Source organism: Nycticebus coucang, chromosome 7 (assembly GCF_027406575.1).
Source record: "Nycticebus coucang isolate mNycCou1 chromosome 7, mNycCou1.pri, whole genome shotgun sequence".
Taxonomy (NCBI): Eukaryota; Metazoa; Chordata; class Mammalia; order Primates; family Lorisidae; genus Nycticebus; species Nycticebus coucang.
This window is the reverse complement of record NC_069786.1, coordinates 94,767,843-94,785,549: the sequence shown is the minus strand read 5'-3', so window position 1 is coordinate 94,785,549 and position 17,707 is coordinate 94,767,843. Positions and strand designations below refer to the sequence as shown.

Genomic DNA, 17,707 nt, shown 5'->3' with positions numbered 1-17,707 from the left:
CAACAACAACTACTACAACAACAGCAAAAAAAAAAAAATAGCCAGGTGTTGTGGTGGGCACCTGTAGTCCCAGCTACTCAGGAAGCTGAGGCAAGAGAATCACTTAAGCTCAAGAGTTTGAAGTTGCTGTGAGATGTGATGCCACAGCACTCTGCCGAGGGTGACATACTAAGACTCTGTCTCAAAGAATGTCTGTGTGAAAAAAATAAATAAATAAATAAATAAAGAATGTCTGTGTTAAGAGTCACTTATTTTACTTACATAAAAGGACTGTCTTTAGCTACATTTTCCTAAATTTTTTTTTTTTTTTGAGACAAAGTCTTACTTTGTCGCCCTGGGTAGAGTGCTGTGGTGTCACAGCTCACAGCAACCTCCAACTCCTTTTGGGCTCAGGCAATTCTCTTGCCTCAGCCTCCCGAGTTGCTGGGACTACAGGCACCCACCACAGCACCCAGCTATTTTGTTGCAGTTGTCACTGCTTTTTTTAGCTGGTCGGGACCAGGTTTGAACCCGCCACCCTCACCCGCCTACCCACTGAGCCACAGGCTCCGCCCCCTAATTGTAAAAGATTATAGTCTTCCATACTGGTTGAGACTACTCAGACTTGATAAAGCAATGACCTAGGGGCCAAGTTGATGAGGAATAAGATTAACCAGATATGGCAAATAACACTTTACCACTTTAAATAAACACAGAGTTCTACAACAAACATTCTAACAAATGTAGCTTCTTTTTTTTTTTTGGTTGAAGTTTGGCCGGGGCTGGGTTTGAACCTGCCACCCTCAGCATATGGGGCCGGCACCCTGCTCACTGAGCCACAGGCGCCGCCCAAATGTAGCTTTCTATAAATTAATAGTTTCATTGTCAAATGTCATGTCATTGGAAATACTAGTATTTGTAGTTTCTTAGCTTCCATCAAGGTTACTATTAAACATTTATTTCTGATTCTGACTTTCATTTAATCAGGGTGAATCCAATATATTTAAGTCTGGTAATAAATTATTTTTTCCACAAGAAAAAGTTGTCTTAATCAAACTGATTTGTGATCAGTTTTGGGCAGTGTTACGAGCAGTTCGTGGCACTGCCCAAAACTGATCACAGATCAGTTTGTCTCACAATCTCTTTGTGTTTTTTTTTTTTTTTTTGACTGTTCGTAACACTGCAAAAAAAAAAAAAAAGAAAAAGTTGTCTCATTTCGGGCTGTTGAGTAGAGTGCTATGGCATCATAGCTCACTGCAACCTCAGACTTTTGTGCTCAAGCAATCCTGTTGCCTCAGCCTCCTCAGTAGCTGGGACTACAGACACCTGCCACAATGCCTGGCTAGTTTTTCTATTTTTAGTAAAGACAGTGTCTTGCTCTTGCTCAGGCTGGTCTCAAACTCCTGAGCTCAAGCAATCCATCAGTCTAGGCCTCCCAGAATGTTAAGATTACAGGCATGAGCCACTATGGCTGGCCTCCTATCTTCTCATTATAGCCTCAAGAGGCAAAAAGAGAAAACAGAAGAAAGCTCTTTCCTGTCTCTTCTAATGCATATAAAGGCACTAATCCCATTCAAGAGGGGTCAACTGTCACGACCTAATTACCTCCCAAAGGGCCTACCTCCAAATACCATCACACTGAGGATTAGGTTTTGACATATGAATTTTGAGGAGACACAAATGCTTCAGTCCACAGCGACAGTATAGTATATTCAACCTGGGCATTTAAAGCCTCTCATTAAGATTTTCTTTCATAGGATTTCAGAAGTTCTTAGCCATAGGCTTGAAAGAAATTGGTTTGATCAGGGATCAACAAAAGGGTGCAATTATAAATATTTTAAGATCCAGGGTTTCTAGCAATACTACTTAACTCTGTCATTGTAGCATGAAAACAGCCATAGACAAAACAGAAACAGTGAGGAAAGCTGTGTTCCCCTAAAACTTTATTTGCAAAACAGATGATGATCAGATTTAGTCTGCAGGCCATAGTTTAATGTCTCTTGAGTTAATCTATTATCACATTAGTGTATCCCTTTAAAGTATAGCATGAAATACAGTATAAATGCTTTGGTTATATTTCTACTTTTAATTATTTATTTTAAATCTGTTCAGCTTAACATGGATTATTTGACCCTGAGCTTCTGAACTGTTTTAATATTTATATTTGCCATAAATTCATACTAGCCAAAATATTGCAGTTGAGGAGTAAATACAGGTAAAAGGTAATTTGATATTAGTTACTGCGTAAGGCTAGGTATTAGTTGAGACAGTATGGAGTAAATTTTATACTTTTACAGGAGAAAATCTATCTCATTGAATAGCACATTTTATTACCATATCAAATTATGTTTCTAATCTTAGTTTGAGCTTTTAGTTTCCTTACATTCCGAGTCTATCATTACTTCTAATTGGACATTCTTTTCCCCTTTTTCACAATCCTTTTTATTTCCCCTTAGAATCCAGACCACTTGAATAGTCACCTTTTCATGACTTAAGATTCAACTCATCAAACCTTAATCCCTTACAGAACAGTTTTCTAAACTTTTTTTTAATAACATCTTCCCCCATTTTGAGGACGTATGATAAAAGCAAGCAGTAGATTTTGTATCCCACAATAATATTTTAAATGTATCTGTCATGGAAAGGCAAGGAGGAGAAGCATAGAGTATCTTTTTTAATCCATATGAAATTGTTCCTTCATGTCTCCTTCCTCATTGTTTGGCACTGGTTCAGAAGCATTTGTCTCCATCAGGTTATCTTCTGTTAATTCCTGAGGTGTGGTGCCTAGTAAACTGTTTAATTTCTCCAAGATCTGTACCTTGAAACTTTTCACTATCTACCTTTTCTATTATCTCCACAGTTTCTTTGATTGGCTGTGTCCTAAGTAAGCCCTGTGAAGTCATGCACAACATCTAGACAGTTTCATTAGCAGGAATTTATTATTTTAGGCTTGATGGCTTTCATAGCTTTTTCTATTACAATACCATCTTCAGTGGTGTAATCCTTCCAGACTTACATGATGTTCTATTAGGATTCTCTTCCATAGCATTGACAGTCCTTTCCTCTGAGCCACAGGCGCCACTGAGTACCATGTGTAATATCCTTGAAAGGTCCTTATGATCCTCTGATCTAAAAGCTGAATTAGAGGCACTGTATTTGGGGGCAAGTAGACTACTTCAATAACTTCAGTGTTGAACTCATGGGATCCTGGGTGGCCAGGGGCATTGTCCAATATCAGAAGAGCTTTAACAAGTAGTGTGTATATATATATATATATATATATTTTTTTTTTTTTTTTTTTTTAAATCAAATGTTATTTAAGGGGTAGGGAAAGAGTCTTTATTAGAAAAGTACTCCCTGCCTTCAGGAACAAAGCATCAATAGAACCAATCCAAAAAGAGAATTCTCATTCAGATCTTCTTGCTGTACATCCAGACGACCAGAAGATGGTCAGATGGTGTTTGTTATACCCCAAGCAAGTGGAATAGAGAAAACGCCAGCACACTGAGTCCAAATTGAGCAGGGGTCCTTTATTGGCCAGAGGTCAAGAGCAGGCTCACGCCACAAAGTCTCTCGACCCTGAAAAGCAGGGCGCAAACTTTTTATAAGGTGCTTTCAGTAGGGGAGGAGGAGTCCTTAATGCAAACCGAGTCTCATAAAGCCGACACATGCAAAGTTAGATCTATATAGTAAGGGGAGCGCTTACAAAGGGGAGCTATAGTTTCACAGGATTTTGCATTTTTTGCTAAACTCTGCAGTTCTCAGCTGAGCTTAAAGGGGGCGTGTTGAAAGCACTTAGCAAAGTCCTTAGCAAAATGGAGTTAGGGCATTACATGTTTATCTTTTCCCTTCAAGGCTTAAGGTTTGGCAGCTTTAGATATAAGGGCAATCCTCATCATAAACTCACAGAGTGAGTAGAATTAGCCTATCCATTCCTACCTTAAAACCTGGTGCGAGCTTCTTTCTCATCCTTACAAAATGTATGTCTTAATGTGGTATTACTTTGCAGAGCAGGGCACTTTCGTCCACATTAAAACCTGTTCAGTGAGACACAGTGGCACATGCCTATCAACCTACTTTGGAGGCTGAGGCAGGAAGACTGTTTTGAGTGTAGGAGTTTGAGACTGCTGTAAACCATGATCATGCCTGTGAAGAGCCTCTGCACTTTGTCAGCTCAGGCAACATAGCTAGACCCCATCTTTTTAAAAACAACAACAAAAACCCTATTCAGGCAGATATCTTCAATAATTTTAACAGTGTCTGGGAATTCATCTGCTACCTGTTGGTTAGCAGAAGATGCTTCTCCTGTTAGCATGACATTTTTTAAGCCAAACTTCTTTCTAACATTATCAAACTGTCCTTTGCTGGCATTAAATTCTCCAGCGTTAGGTCCTTCACTTTCCTTTTGCTTTGTCACTTAATGACATTTTTCAAATCATAGTAGTCTGTGGTATGCCTTTCATATAGCATTCCTGCTATATGATGTCAAGATATAAAGGTATTTTGCAAAATGTACAAAGTCATGTCTGCTGGCATAGCTGCAGTGATGACTTCATGAATTTCCTTTTCTTTTCTTACAATGGTCCTTAATGCTGTATTCATTTACCTCAAAATGGTAGGCAACTATAGCTGCAGACCTCAATATATGGTACACATGAGGCAATTCAACTTCTTTTTGTAATGTCATGACTTTGCTTCTTAGGAGCACTGCCAGCCTAACTACTGGCACATCATATGGATCCCATGGTATTATTCAAAGTTTACAGTATTGCACTAAACACAAAAAATATGTGAGAACCAAAAGAAATCACTGTACTGTGATGCAATAAAGTGGAAAGATGAATTTACACAATTTATTGGAGAGATAAACTGCTCACACAGAGATAATCATTCTATTGCATTTTAAGCAGGTACTTACAATTTAGCTTGCCACCATAGCAACAAGAGGTGGCTGTGAAGTTATTACAGTGATACAGTATGTACTACCATTATCATGTATTTATGATTTAATGTTACATCTTTACATTTGTTTACATTTTTCAGCTGCTAATAGTGCCATATATAAGCTATGTTTGTATGTTTTGATAAATTTTAACTTTTCATAATAGATTGGTGTATATATAGTATGATAGTAAATGATAAAATATATTAGTATCTACATATATTTTATGCATTCATGACATACCTTTTTCTTATAATTGTTTTGATATTTCTAGGTTACACAGTTTACCTGCAAGTTTTTTCAAATTGTTTCAAATCCCTAAAAATTTTCCAGTATACTTATTGAGAAAAATCTGTGTATAAGTAGACCCATGCAGTCTAAACCTGTTTTCTTTGTTGTTCAAGAGTCAACTGTATTAACTTCCTCTACACTGCCAAATTCCTCTACAAAGCTCATGGCCCAGTGGGATTACTATCTGTTTCTTCGAGCCTTCTTGTCCTTCAGTTTCCAGCTTTTAATCATGCATAAAATCTGAATTTAGTTCGTTTAAATCTGAAATTAGTTTTTTCCCTCTCATCACCTTCATCAACTTTTATTCACATCCTTACCATTAAATATTATAATCTATCTAGTTTTCCCATATTTATCAATTTAAATTAATATTATGAATATAATGAAACTAGCATTCCTCTTTGTTCTTTCTAGCACATTAAATCTTTAACCAAGTAATTTCAATAGTTTGACTTCATTTTTGTATTTCTCCGGAGAGGACCAGAGTATATTGAGTTATAGCCAATAAGCTGAGTAGTTGACTAGACATGAATAGCTGTATGCGTATTATAATCACAATAGATTTTATTCATTCAACAAATACTAACTGATCACCTACCTTATGCTTGCCAGTATTCTAGATACTGAGAATACAGGAATGAACAATATATAGTGGTACTGGACAGTATTAAACAGATCAGGGAAATTCAGGCTAGTCTATAGAGTTTGGTTTTAGTAAACAAGTTGGCACCCTTAGAGCCATGCTGTCTCCAGTATGGTACCCATTAGCCACATGAGACTATTTAATTTCAATTTTAATCTAATGAAATTAAAAATTCAGCTCCTCAATTGCAACTAGCCGCATTGTAAGCATTAAATAGCCCCATGTGACTAATGGCCACCATATTTGACAGTATAAATATAGAACATTTCTATCACCATAGAAAGTTCTTTTGGGCTCAGCGCCCATAGCTCAGTAGTTATGGTGCTGACCACATACACCGGGGCTGGCGGGTTCAAACCATGACAACTATGGGTAGCGCCTGTAGCTCAAAGGAGTAGGGCACCGGCCCCATATACCAGAGGTGGTGGGTTCAAACCCGGCCCCGTCCAAAAACTGCAAAAAAAAAAAAAAAAAAAAAATGACAGCTGTAACAAAAAAACAGCCAGGTGTTGTGGTAGGCACTTGTAGTCTCAGCTACCTGGGAGGCTGAGGCAAAAGAATCACTTGAGCCCAAGAGTTTGAGGTTGCTGTGAGCTGTGACGCCACAGTACTCTACTATGGGTGATATAGTGAGACTCTCTCAAAAAAAAGAAAGAAAGTAAGTTCTTTTGGACAGCACTCAGGGAGCAGATAGCCCAAGCCTTTCCTGAGTTCTAGACCCCTCCTAATTTCTAGCCTCTCTTAACATTTCTAATGTAATTAGGATCACATGTTCTGCAAGTATTTAGTAAATGTTGGTTGATAATCTATACTCATCTATTCTAATTTACGCCTTTTTTATTCAGTCTTCCTAATCTGTATTTTCTCTTTACTTAACAGACAGTGTGGAGCATTCATTATTAAGACACTGGGCAGCTCTAGTCCAACTCAACAGATATATTGTCCAATGATCCTTGTGTGGCCGAGATCCAGCTTCAATGAATCGGCTAGAAGCTGCCCGTTGTGAAACTTAGGGTTAGTTAATACCTCACCATACTTACTTATTCCACTATAAGCTGTCTAAATTTGATGAAATTTGCTTTTTCAGCTGTTCTACAGAATTATTTAGATAGATGTGACATGTTGGGATTTTTATGTGTTTTATCTAACTGTAGTGACCTTTTCTACATGTTTTATCCATTCTATAAATAATAACCACATTGGGAATAGTGAGGTGTCTTTCATTTTCTCTGCTGTGTTATTTTTTTTATCCTCAGACTATTAGATGTTATATCTCATATTATTTGATATTTATTTATTTAGGATAAGATCATTTCCAATTCTAATAGAATTTTTAATACTTCCATACTTTCTAGAAGATAGTATATTATTTAATTTTTAATTATTTCATTGTATTTGCTATTTTGTCATTTAATATGCTTTTGTATATTTTTTATTTTTTACTGCTATTATTTAATTTTGTTTCTGCCATGGTTTTCAGAATTTGAAAGTATACTCCCTTTTTTATACCATTTTACAAATATTAGAAATACCACCAATATGATCAGTATGCGATTGATTTGACTGTGTTGAATTTTTCTCTAATGTTTGAAATAATACTGCAATCTTCCTATGACATAATTCATTTGTAACCAGATTTTATAAAATATGAATCCACCTAAGGAATTTTATAAAAGAAGCGTTCACCTCTGACACTATCCCATGACACTGACAGACATTCCACTGTATTAGTGTTCTTTGAATGCTTTAATCTTTAAACCTTTTCTTATATGCTACCAATATAAGCAATTATATGTATGATTAATTTTTTAAAACACAATTGCTCTCATAAAATGCAAAATTATTTATTATACCAAAGGAAAACTTTAGATTCTGATTCTAAAACCAATTTTTATTATAAAATTTGGAAATGGTGGAGGGAGCACTGGTTCAAAAGTTACAGAACAAATCATAAAAGTTTTTAAGCTCTAAAATTTCTGTAGTACAAGAATTATTCCTCTTTACCCTCATTTGCAGTTTTTTCACTGACTTCCTAATTTTCGAACAGGAGGAGAAGCCATAAAAATTGGTATTACCGCAATAAACCAATCCTTTCCCTTTCCTATTCCAACTCTAAATGTATTCTATGCTGTGCAGCAATAAAAGTAAAAAGATATAGGTCCCAAAGTTTTTTCTGGTGATTCAAATAGGATGTTTTCTCTTGAAACCATTATGAATATATTTGCCAAATGGTTTCATGAGAACAGTAGGACCCTATGAGTTTATATTAGCATACAAGGATTTCATATATGTTAATTATTCTCAGTTTTAGAAATGTAAATAGACTAAGTCCCACAATGAAATTTCAAAAGTTTTTTGTTCTATAAGTAAACAATTATTAACCAACTGATGTTAGAAATCTTCATTTAATAGCACTATCCTTGAGAACTGAAAAGTTAATGGTTTGGTTTTCAAAATGTTAAACAAGATGCTAAACAGATCTCGGACTATTAATAAAAATTAACAGTGTATTATTGGATAAGGAATTTTGATAATAATTGATACCCAAGTGTGTTTCTTCCACAGCTATGGAGATTATATGCATACACATATATAGAAGCATTCATACATGTACACATTACTTGTTAACACACACATATAATTATTCATACATACATACTTTCTTAGAATTCAGCTTTGAGAATCTAATAGAAACTTTGGAATATACTGACAATCTGAATATATGGAAGAAAGATACCATCTAACATTCTTCATGGCCTACTCCAAGAGCTCAAACATGTTACTTTTAAAAACAGATACAGATTGAGAGGATGGAAATTTTCCTTATTCATACCATTTGGTTTTTTTTCTGTTTTGTAGTTATAGTTCCAATAGATAATTTTGAAAAGTAAGCTTTTTCTTACTTAGGACCCATTTTGAAAGGCCAGTCAAATGAAATTATCTGGAATTCACTTTGTTAGAGTAAAACGGTTAATACAGATGCTAGTACGTAATCATAAGGTAATAACTTTGCAACCTGTTTTCCAAAATCCCTAATATGATCAGAGATAAAAAGATGGTAACAAGTCAAAAGATAAAGGGTCTTGGAAAATTAAAACTTCCACTGTTAGCAGATTTCAGAAGGATTGCTTGGAAAGAGGTATGGTTTAGGTTATAAAAGAATGCCTTATAAATTTCTACCAACAAGAGCAGCATAATATTTTCAAACAAACATATCTGATAATTCCCATTCGTAGGACTGGATTTATGTTATACTTAAGTATAAAATAGTGAATTGCAGTCAGACACACAAATTCATTGTATCCTTCCCAGAAATTGTGCTTGAGTAGTATTAAAATATGGAATTAAAGGACTAGAAAGGACTTTAGGCGGCATACACTTGAACTTCAATATCATGCTTCATCATGCTTTATTGTTATTACATAGTAAATCACTGGCCCCTAGACCTATACACCTTTTATTAGGGTCTTCTGGTAAGGATCATAAAATCTGCTAAACCAATTCCAGAAGAGCTGTAACATAGATCTATACTTTGACTAAAACTTATTCTGAAATATCTATAGAATTTTAAAAGGGGAAAAGGGCAAAATTTTACCCAAAAGATGAATATAAATAATATTCATAATTGGTACTATTTCTTTCTATTCTATTCAGTGTTTTCATACCTATGCATAAATTCCTAAAAATATGGCATCTGGTTTTGTCCTTTTTGTGTTGAATACCACTGTCTGATTAGCAGCTACAGTGTCTGCCATTTGGTGAACCTGCTATGTATTTTTGTCTTCTTTGTTTTTATGTATTGCATAAATTTGCTAATACTTTTGTATTCTGCCGGATCCTCCCAGAAATCAAGTACTATTCAAGAGACTTGTTTTATTTCATACTGTCATTTTTTTTATTTCTCCTTTTCTTGTGACATAATCCTTCACTTTTAGTTTTCTGTATACTAGTTTCATTATTATCTTGATGGTAGGATCCACAAATATAACAGGCAAAAATTTCAAATTAGTAAACCAACAGATTAAGGATTTCTAGTTTTTTTCATTCTTTATAGGTATGCTGTTTAAAATAGTATAAATTAATGTATGCCAAGCCTGATTATAGTTAAGTATAAACACACAGTAACAGGCCACCTATTTCAGGCATTTTATTTAAGGTAGTGAAAGATAACATATTGACATCTGACTTATTTTTAAAACATATAACCCATAAATTTTCCATCCATTCATTCATCATTTTCCTCATTTGGTAATGTACTTTTTAGTAAACAGAAGCCAAGAGTTCATTATTTAGTAATATTTTGGTGATAATTTTCTCAATGAAGCTGGTATATTAACCTCACTTTTGCATTTCTATCAAGAAATGTACCTACACAGTATTGTCATTTAGTATTTCTTTAAAGGTCATAAACTTCTTCCTTTTGGAAAACAGGGATATGAGAAGCAGTCTTTCTGTACTAAAGCCCTTCCTTTCCTTCCTTGCTGTCTTCTCACTTCAGGAAATGAACAAAAATTGGTTGTTTCTTATCAGAAAAAATCTGGGGGACCCTCAATCCTCTCACTTCTTTGGAATATACCTATAAGATTCTGGTTTGTCCTTGAGCCTGAAGGAAGAATGTCTAATAAGAAAGTCCTGGCTCGGCACCTGTAGCTCAAACGGCTACAGAGGTGGTGGGTTCGAACCCGGCCTGGGCCTGCCAAACAGCAATGACAACTACAACCAAAAAATAGCTGAGCATTGTGGTGGGCACCTGCTGCTTGGGAGGCTGAGGCAGGAAAATCACTTGAGCCCAGGAGTTGGAGGTTGCTGTGAGCTGTGATGCTGCGGCACTCTGCCCAGGGTGACAGCAGCCTCAAAAAAATAAATAAATAAAAAGGATGGTCAGCACCTGTGGCTCAAAGGGTAGGGTGCCCTGGCCAAAAACTGCAAAAAAAAAAAAGAGTCCTTTGACCAGACTCTTACTTGTTTCTTCTCCATTTTTTTCTTCATGAGGTGATGAAGATAAAACACATCTGTAAGAGTTTTTCTTTCCTGGGAAAAGTAAGTTTTAGGAGCTGGTAGTTTTTTGTATTATTTTATTTTATTTTCTAAAGAAGAGTCAGTTTTCTTTCCTGAGGTACAGTCTTTAAAGTAACTGCCCCAAACTTTTTAAGCACTAATTTTCTCCCGTTGCTTACCACTGACAAATTTTGTGGCTTTCTCTCTAGATCCTTGTCTCTGATTGATTTTAGTACGTAACAGTTTTCACCTTGGAAAATTCCAAACTGGAAAGCAAACTGTATTCTTCCTGTCCCATAAACTCCCTAAGGTTACAAGTTGTCCTCTTTTAATCTGGGAAGAGTTTTCTGTCTACCCACACGAATATCCCTTTTCCAACTTGTTCTCCAACGAATACCATATCCTTGTTTAGATTTAAAAAAAAGAAAAGAAAAAAAAAACCTGAGTGTGCCGACAATGAAAAAGACCTCCCTCCATTCTGGCTTTTCCCTCTTCTGGATACTAGCATTCTCAGGAACCTCTATTTTCTATTTTGAACATAATTTTTCCAAATTTCTATAGACCCTGAGTCTTGCCTTACCTAACCAATTCAGCTAACTTTCTTGAGTGAAAATGATAGGGCTTAAGGATATTATTATGTAGGTATTATTTATGCAGTCATCTTTGCTTTTATTTTCAAATAAAGCTCTAAGCTAAAAGAAATATAACTAAACATACTTAATTTTGTAATTTTGTTTACCGATACTTTTCTACAGAACTGGAGTAGATATATTTCTGTCAGTATTGTAGTCTTTAAGCCACAATATTATTTATTTATTTATTCATTTATTTTTATTATAAGCATTTATTTACATTCTCCCCATTCCTCAAAAATAAGTTACTTTGTTACCATATTAAAAATAGCAATGGAGAATTCAAGAAATCTTTTTATATCCCCTCCAGTAAACACAGGCTGATTAGCTTCAGAGTACCATGTGAAAACTACCATTTTCTGGGTATGCCATGGTATGAAAAAAGGGCTGGAAAACTGAAGAAAAGATGATGTGAGGGGATTTTTTTAGGACAAGATTTTTTTTTCATTAAGAACTTATTTTAAAGATTCAAACTTTGATTTGCAATGTAAACCTAACACTATACACTCAATTCATACACTCACTTCTTAAAAATTACTTTCTAAATAACTCATCTTTGTTTAAAGTTTGCATTCCCATTACAGAGAATTCTGCTTCCCTTGCTTTCTTCTTTTTTTTTTTTGTAGAGACAGAGTCTCACTTTATGGCCCTTGGTAGAGTGCCGAGGCCTCACACAGCTCACAGCAACCTCCAACTCCTGGGCTTAAGCAGTTCTCTTGCCTCAGCCTCCCGAGTAGCTGGGACTACAGGCGCCCACCACAACACCCGGCTATTCCCTTGCTTTCTTCTAAATGATGAATTATTTGGAGAAAAATCCAAAATTCATCCCCATGGTCATTTCTTTATATATAAATCATCCAGTTGATCTTTCTTTATCAAACATCCCTCATGGCAAACAATTTCACACATTAGGATAAAGGTAACCAACAATACAGATTTTACTAACATGATTTATTGTCAGGTCATGCAGTTCCAAAAAAATATTTTTTCTCTATTGTTTTTCTGTTTTTATTTTCTTTTTCTTTTTCTTTTTTTTTTTTGAGACAGAGTCTCACTCTGTCACCCTGGGTAGAGTACCATGGCATCATCATAGCTCACAGCAACCTCACTCTTGGGCTTAAGTGATTCTCTTGAATGACAGGCAACCACCACAATGCCCAACTAGTTTCTTCTATTTTTAGTAGAGAGGAAGTCTTGCTCTTTTTTTTTTTTTTTTTTTTATTAAATCATAGCTGTGTACATTAATGCGATCATGGGGTACCGTACACTGGTTTCATAGACCGTTTGACACACTTTCATCACACTTAACACAATAACTAAGAAAATGCCAGGAAGGCTGTGTTAACCAGTGTGATGAAAGTCTTGCTCTTGATCAGGCTGGCTCAAACTCTTGAGCTCATGCAATCCACCCGCCTTAGTCTCCCCAAGTGCTAGAATTGTATTACAGCCCTGAGCCACTACACCTGGCCCTTTTCTTTATTGTTAATAGTTCGTTCTATTATAGTAAGACAGGACTTGTATTTACAATCTGTCTGAATAGGGCTATGTGTTATAACTTCATCTTTTCTCAGAAATAACCACATTCTTAAGAGACTTACCAAGTCCCAATGTAATTCTGAGCTTCTCCGAAAGATCATTTTATGGACTCAGAATTTGGAGTCCTTGTTCTCCAGCAAATGTTTTCTCTTGAATCTCACTCCTACTGAGCAGCAGACAGATTTGATTTGTTTTTTATTACCTTTCTAGAAATCAAGCCTATTTACCTATAGACAAGGTCCTCTGATGTTTTATCATTCTAAATTCTACTTTCACTTCTGCTCCTTGTGGTAGTCCTTAATTTTGCTGATCTCTGCTCCAACTTCTTCTTATATGGGTAATCATCTATTTATCATCCAAATACAGATACTTGAGAGGGAAAGAGGGTATCACAAATAATTTTAAAGTCATATAATTTTTGAAATGTGTATTCACTAACAAAGAAGTTTGCCATATTAATATATCTATATAAACATTCTATTCAAAAACTATTTTTCAAAACTAAAATTCTAATAATACAATAAGCATAACTCTAGACTGTCCCAGGGAAACTGGAATATAACTAACCCTATTAATATATTACAAAATAACTGTAAAATTAAACTGTAGTCTAAAAAGAGATTAAGCCATAAGGGCTAGATCTAGACTTCTCTATTACTTTAACCCTTGAAGCTTTATGGCTTCCAGTTCAGCCACTGCTAACAGCTATATCAACAGATTTAATTATGTTTAGATATAAGTCTATTTACCTGCATTATAAACATGAAATCACAGGATCATATAATTTCAGGACTCTTCATGAATCTTATACATGAAGAAACAAGAGTCTATAACTGTGGAATAGTCTTAAAATATATTAGTCTTGAAATTTCAATAACTTAACCTGTGTTAACTGTTGTACAGAAAACCCTTGGTTAAATCATTAACGACTGTTTAAAGTCCATGATGATATTCCTTGTAAAAATTGTATTAACTTTGTTGTTGATGATGTCCTATAAAATTATGTTTCCAATATCATTTCTGTCTACTATATTATTTCAAGGCAAGAGTAATACCTTATATTTATATAGCAATTTAAAATTTATAAGCATGTTACATGTATTATCTCATTTTATCCACTTGATATTTTTGTGAGATAATCAAGCATTTTTAATAAAAGAAATGAGGTTTTGATAAGGTTAAGACAGTTCCCCAAAATGACACTAGTGTTAAGTGGTAGAACTCAGAACTTTAATTACTAATAAATGGTCACCTAGAAGATAAGTGATTTTGTGGAGGGCAAGAGAAAAAGCAGGGTAAGAGAAAAGATCCTTAAAGAAAATATTTTCAGAAATAACTTTTGTCTCATTGAAGAATTATGGGCCATCTTTCATTGAATCACTAAAATTAAATAGATCTCTATTGTAATCTCTTAAGCATCTGGGAATATGAGTCAGAAAATATTTCAGTTCTGAACAAAAGAAATAAATTGTAATAAATATGAAACTGTTTAATCATGCTTTTATCAAGTAACCAAAGTATGAACCAGTTTCCTAGCCAAAAGAGTGGAAAGAGAATTTCCCTAAAATTTAATTTGTTTAGATTAAAAAATTGTTTAAAAGGTTGTTCATTGAAAATTTTCTTTAAAAGTATGGGCAAGTCAGTATTATGGGAAATATATGAAGGAAGAAAAGTGAGAAGAAAGGACTTCCAACATATCCCAGAAAAATTTCAGTACCTTTGATAGCAAAGATAGCAATAGGCTGTGCCATCAACTCTTTACAGTTTGGGAACACAGCAGGCACATTTCTAGTGCTTTTGAAAACAAAGTCCACCAACAAAAACAGATGTTTTTCTTCTTTCTTCCTTTTTATTATTCTTGCTAATAGCTGCTATATAGGCATTTATCAGTCTTTGTGTAACCTTCCATATAGTATTTGCTATCTGGGGGATAGCTAGTTTAGTTTTCTTTTTTACATCCTAGTGACAGTTACAGACTCAAGCCTCTTATAGATAAAATTTGATATGGTTCTAAGATAAATGGGTCATTATCATAATTGTCCACTATAGTCTCCTTAGCTGAAAATTTATGTGTCTAAGGTTGACTATAGCCTAATGTCACTGGAGTGAAATTTTCTCATGCTACTGATTTTGACCAACTATCTTTAACTTATTATTATTTCAGTACTTCATAAATGTATTTCATTTCTGGTTAGATAGCTAGTTTGTAACTTCACAAAATATCTTGAAGCGATATTAATAAACTGCTTAATTGCACAATTTAAAATATTTTTAACACTAGAAGCAAGTAGGTCTAATATGCCATTAAAAGAATTGCCCATTGTTTTTATGACTTACTTTAGTAATGGCAAGTTGTTTCATTGTTGATAGACATGCTCAGAGTCTTGGTAGGTCAATGGAACGGCCTGTGGGCCCAAATCATGAAAAATAAAACATAACCTTTCTAGAGAAATTTTGCTTTTTATCTTAGAAACTTTAGTTCATTTCTCTTAACTATATGTAAGTTGCTAGTTAAGTTTTTAGAACAACAACTAGAAAGCTTACTATTAAATTTTTGTTGTTAGATGCAGGCTGGGCAGTTGATTTGGCCTAAGTACTATTTCAAAAGTTTTATTTAGCTTTATGAGCAAAACATTATCTCCAGCAATCCTTATGTTCAACAGTGTATCAAATAAAAACCATTTGTTGGTCTGGCTAGGCACAGTGGTTCACGCCTGTAATCCTAGCACTCTGGGAGGCCGAGGCAGGAAGATCACTTGAGTTCAGGAGTTCGAGACCAGCCTGAGCAAGAGCCAGACCCTGTCTCTACTAAAAATAGAACAATTAGCTTAGTGTTGTAGCAGATGCCTTTGGTCCCAGCTACTCCAGAGGATGAGGCAGGAGGATTGCTTGAGCCCCAGCAGTTTGAAGTTGCTGTGAGCTATGACGCCATAGCACTCTAGCCTAAGGCAACAGTGAGATAGTCTCAAAAAAAATCATTTGTTAGAACACAGAGTCTATTCATTGGATTTTTTACTTAACAGTAGGATAAAATGTTACTCTAACATCAAATATATTAATAATTTTCTCTAGATAATTGCTTTGTCACCTGTAGGATATGACTCTAATTTTGTATATCATAACTATGTACATTTTTTTTTTAACAAAACATTACTAAGTTCAGGGATAACACAAAGAAACATAACCTAGTAATTTAGAAATGCCATTGGAGGCTCAGTGCCTGTGGCTCAAGTGGCTAAGGCGCCAGCCACATACACCTGAGCTGGCAGGTTCGAATCCAGCCCGGGCCTGCCAAACAACAATGACAGCTGCAACCAAAAAATAGCCAGGAGTTGTGGCAGGCGCCTGTAGTCCCAGCTACTTGGGAGGTGGAGGCAGGAGAATCGCTTGAGCCCAGGAGTTGGAGTTTGCTGTGAGCTGTGATGCCATGGCACTGTCCCTGGGGTGACAGCTTGAGGCTCTGTCTCAAAAAAGAAAGAAAAAGAAAGAAATGCCATTGGATATGGCTTTTCTCAGATTCTTTGAAGTGGGACTCTCTTTAACTCTCTTTATAGGACGCCTGCTTCCCTGTCCAGCAGTAAGTTATAAGGTAACCTGCTCCTTTCTGGTGGAAAGAAATTTCCTAAAGCACACCTTTTCTCCACAGAATCCAGGCCCAGTTAATCTTATTTTCTAAATCTTTCCCTTAAGTTAATTATAAAATAGAGCCATTTAAAATGCATTAAAACCCTAATTTTCTTTAAATCTCTTAATAGGAACCAAGGTTACATTCTGTGAGAAGAAGCTTTTCTCAACCTTCATCAGTAGGTTTGAAACCTCGATATTCTCGAAGTCCACACTTTCATCCTAGAAAAGATTTCAGAGCAGAGGATTCAATTCTTTCTCCATCTTCCTTTACAGATTCTGTTAAGTAGAATCTTAGATAACTGTTGTATCCAACAATAGAAAACAACTAGCCCCATATGTGGTCTAGTAACAAGAGGGTTTGGATGTGCTTAAGTTTAAATGTTTTTGCTTTTTTAAGGGAATTAAATAAATCTTAGTAGCCAGAAGAACTTAGGAGGTACAGGATAAAATCATGGTTTCCTTTATCATTCACACCTTTAGGTAACATAGACTTACAATCTGTAATGAATAGAACAAAAGTTACATCTGTAAAACAACAAATACCTTTTATTAAGATATTCAACTTTATCACTTTGAGAAATTTGATCATCATCTGGCTATCTTATCAACATGATAAGCTCATATACAACCACTTAAAAAACATCTTTAGTGGTTAAATTTTTTAATTTTATTCTAGATGTTTCATATTTGTAGACATAGCCATGACATATACAAAATATACAAAGTAACAGGCCATTTGTTGTAATATGGTGTAGTTGGAAAAATGTTTTCTTGTTAGAGAGAAATGTAGAGTAAATTCTAGTTTCCACATTATTTTGATTTCACTGTATTTAGATTTGCATATATTTTATCTCCTGTAAATGTTTTTGATAAAATATTTCAAACTCTAGGTTTATCTTAGAAATTTTGACATACCAATATCTATAAAATATAATTATATATATATATTAGTATCAAGAAATCTGTCATATTATGACCATTTATTTTATGCCAATTAAGGCCATAGTTGACACTATTCTTAAATATATTTAATGATTAAATCTATATCTATTTCTTGTC

At 34.9% G+C, this 17,707-nt stretch overlaps 1 protein-coding gene across 1 annotated transcript in view; it reads left to right on the top strand.

Moving 5' to 3' along the window:
* The window catches only part of BOLL (boule homolog, RNA binding protein), a 57,944-nt gene extending 50,879 nt beyond the window's left edge, over positions 1-7,065 (top strand). Inside the window, exon 12 of the mRNA XM_053596469.1 lies at positions 6,735-7,065. Within this exon, the coding sequence (XP_053452444.1) occupies positions 6,735-6,758 (24 nt within the window). The 3' untranslated portion in view covers positions 6,759-7,065. The remainder of the gene's footprint in view (positions 1-6,734) is intronic.
* The last annotated feature ends 10,642 nt before the right edge of the window (positions 7,066-17,707 follow it).